Below are 3,519 nucleotides of genomic sequence, written 5' to 3' on the forward strand. Positions count from 1 at the left end.
AGGACAGGTGATCACAGGCAGTCGTTAGGGAGACCGTGATCGTGGCACCTGGTCACAGCGGCGGTCGCTGGGACCTGGAACTTGGTCTGGGTTAGGTCACAAAGAAAACCGAGGAGCAGGGTGTCACCGGGAGCCCCAGACGGGCCTGGTGGCTGAGGCCGTCTTTGCTCCCTGAAGCTGGGGCCCGTGGGTTTAGGTTGGAACCGAGAGCCACTCATGCTGCAGGACGGAAACGACCAGGTCGCGGTGGTGCGAGCTCGGGGCTGGGAGTCTGGGTTTTGGCGGAGGGGGGGCTGAGAAAACGTGGCAGCCGCGTTCAGCCGCACCTGCCGGGGTCACCGGGGTTGGTCCCGGCGTCTGCCCTGCGAAGAAAGCAGGCATCTCCTGGATCTTTCGCCCCAAGTATTTATCGGAAGCCAAAGGATTTTGCCGTAGAATGAAGGGCAGCGAAACCAGACCACGTTGTTGAAAAGCGACAATTGCCTCATGGGCATAAGTAGCTTTATTAAATTCATTTTAGAACGGAAGACTCCAGAAAGCTGTTTCGATTCTGGCAGCAAATGAGTGAAAGATGGTGGGGAGAAACCCATCAGGTGGCCTTGGGCAACAAAGGTTCGCCTCAGGCTTTATCGTCGGAAACCAGAACAAAATTCTGGAAAGCGAGTCGAGAGGTGGCGGCGACACGGGCCCCTGTCCCAGCCGCCACGTCCCCACGCACTCGGGAAGCCGTGTTCGCCAGCCGTGCGTCTGCTTCCGAAATGAAAAACGCCACGTAGCTGCGTCCTGTGGCCTGGAAAATGCAAAACAAGAACAATAGCGAAGGAGCCTGAATTCTGTTAGAAGAGAAGCAGGTGACACCCGCGCAGAGGATTTATGTGTTAAGTCGCAAGTGCGCCGGTCTGCAGAGCCTGCTGAAAATTTAACGGCTAATATTCCCGACTGCAGCCAAAGTAAATTACGTGTGGCAGGGTTGACTTTTTCCTCTTTTCCTGCAATAATGGGCCCCCACCTGTGGTGAGCCGGCCATGAAGTAGGGGCGGGGGGAGCTGCCGGGCTCGGGGATCGGAAGCCAGATGTCTGCGGTAGCATCCGTCAGACCGCGGGAGGAAACCGATGTCGGCGAGCCCTGTGCGGGAGCCCGGAGCCTGCCTGTCGGGGACCGTGAACGCCCTCCCCCCGAAAACCTGTTAGAGACGCGAGGTGTCCTTCCTGGCTTCTGGTGTCGTGAAGCCTCCTCCTGACCCAGGAGAGTCAGTGACGGGCGGTGACAGGCGGTGACGGGCGGTGACGGGCGGACCTCCAGTGACTGACCGGCCTCCTCCTCTCTGTTCCAGGGCACACCTGGGAAGCCAGGACCTCGGGGACAGCGAGGCCCCACGGTAACTGGCCTTCGGGTGGAGGGCCTCCTTCCAGACACAGGAGCCTGTCGCAGGGGGCGTGCCCGGGGGTGGGGGTGGTGGTCTCTGGGAGTCAGGGGGCGGGGGTTCGGGCTGACCTCCTCTCTCTCTGTCTGTCCAGGGTCCGCGGGGTGAGAGAGGCCCCCGGGGCATCACTGGGAAGCCCGGCCCCAAGGTACGTCTGGGTCTGCTCTGTGGCTGTGACGCCTGTGCCCGGAGGGGGACCCGCAGGCCCTTTCTCGCTTGAAACAGCAGGAGGCTTTACGGGGTGCTTAGAAGGGCTCCCCCTCCCGTAGCCTTTAGACGTGTCAGGCCCGTGCAGTGCCAGGCAGCGGCAGGAGGGTGCCGCCCCACGCTGGGGCTTACGAGTCGGCAGCCCCGGGCCCAGCTGAGCAGACACGTGCCCCATCCAGGTGGTGGGGGAGCCTCAGTGCTTGTCTCGAAAAGGGATTTGAGAGCTGCAGAGAGATCTTTGTAAAAACCTAAAGGAAGTCCCTTCTGCCACGGGCAAGGGCCGGGGCCTGTCACCACATCCTTCCGCCACTGCGGGGCATTGACACCGGCTCCTCCAACTGTCAGTGTGGAGACGGACCCCCGCCCGGTCCTGTCCAGGATGTGACCCCACAGTGCCCTCCCGCCAAGGAGACGGACCTTCTGGTGGGCTGGGGTCCAGAGCTGGCCCGCCTAGAGGCTGCCACGCTTTCTGCCATGATGAGCTCTGGCCGCATGGCACGTGCCCTGGAACCGGACTGGACGGTCACTGGGGACAGCGAGTAACGTGGTGGCACAGCCATCGCCACGTGCCGTGTGGGCCCCAGTCCAGACAGTGTCCCGTCCTCTCCCGCACCTTGGTGCGTGACGTGGTTGGAGCACGGCCATTGCACCACGGCAGGAGGCTGCCCTCCTCCCGGGCACGTCACAGCCCTGCCAGTGGCAGCTCGTTGTCAGACGCGTGTGTAGACACGAGTGTAGACGCGAGTGTAGACGCGAGAGGACAGGCACCCGCGGGGAGCCGTGGGTCTGTGCCGCGTGCTCCCCGCTCTTCCCTGGGATCTGGGTGAGCTACAGAAGGCCACGCGCAGGGCGTGACTCCGAAGGTCTGACGACGTCACAGTGACCTCGTCTTGCTTCCCCCAGGGCAACTCCGGAGGTGACGGCCCAGCTGGCCCACCAGGCGAACGGGTGAGCGTCCCGACATGGCTGCTTCGACGTCTGGCTGCCTGTCCTCCTGGCGTGGGCTGGGGACAGGGGCCCACCGTCCACCTGCTGGAGGAGGGGGTTTTCCTGAGATCTGGAGCTGGAGCAGACGAGCTTCTCTGGGAGTCACGCCTTTGGTTGGGGGACGGTGGCCACCCCGTCCACTTGGCCCTGGTCTTGGGGACTTGGAGGTGGCTGGGACATTGGGAACGTAGGTTCTCAGCCCCGTGCCGCCCTGAGGGCCTGGCCCCTCGGCCCTGACCAGGCCTCCTCTTCGCTGTGACGAGGGCAGCGGCCGGGATCTGCAGAGAGGAGGGGCTGGGGGCAGAGAGGCTCTGCCGTGCTCAGAGCCCCCGGAGACGTGGCGGGAGCCGCCGGCCCCATACACTGCAGGGAGGACATCTGTCCTCAAACTGGCCGTTCTCTGTCCCCAGGGACCCAATGGACCCCAAGGACCTACGGGGTTTCCTGGACCAAAGGGCCCCCCTGTAAGTAATGCATTTTCCTGGTTTGGCTCCTCTGACATCAGGGGTTCCTAGGGATGCTCGTCTTCCCCAAGGGCCCCACACGGCCTCCCAGTGGGACGTGGGCTTGGGTCAGCATGGGGAGCGAGCACCCTGGGCTGTGGCTGCTGATGGGCAGCCTGTGGCCGTGTCCACCCACTGGACCCTCCCGCACTGGGGACCCCTCAGGAGCATGACCCCTTTCTCACTTAGACCGTCGTGGTTTTCTCGTTGGGTTCTGTGTGACTGACCTTGGGCTGTCACTCAAAGCAGCAGGAACGTGCCCCCCGCAGGCTCCGGAGCCCAGAGTGCCGAAGCCCGGGTGCAGGCACAGCTACTCCCTCCCGGAGGCTCTGAGGGGGTCTGTCCCACGCCCCCTCCCAGCTCCTGGTGGCTGCTGCCTGTCGACCTGCGGACCCTCC

General features: G+C 63.7%; 1 protein-coding gene across 1 annotated transcript in view; it reads left to right on the forward strand.

The window, feature by feature from the left end:
• Positions 1-3,519, forward strand: part of COL5A1 (collagen type V alpha 1 chain) — a 100,158-nt gene that overhangs the window by 56,605 nt on the left and 40,034 nt on the right. The window contains exons 28-32 of the mRNA XM_023521056.1: positions 29-172; positions 1,335-1,379; positions 1,519-1,572; positions 2,535-2,579; positions 3,029-3,082. Coding sequence (XP_023376824.1) covers positions 29-172; positions 1,335-1,379; positions 1,519-1,572; positions 2,535-2,579; positions 3,029-3,082 — 342 coding nt within the window. The remainder of the gene's footprint in view (positions 1-28; positions 173-1,334; positions 1,380-1,518; positions 1,573-2,534; positions 2,580-3,028; positions 3,083-3,519) is intronic.

Source organism: Pteropus vampyrus, unplaced genomic scaffold (genome assembly GCF_000151845.1).
Source record: "Pteropus vampyrus isolate Shadow unplaced genomic scaffold, Pvam_2.0 Scaffold289, whole genome shotgun sequence".
Taxonomy (NCBI): Eukaryota; Metazoa; Chordata; class Mammalia; order Chiroptera; family Pteropodidae; genus Pteropus; species Pteropus vampyrus.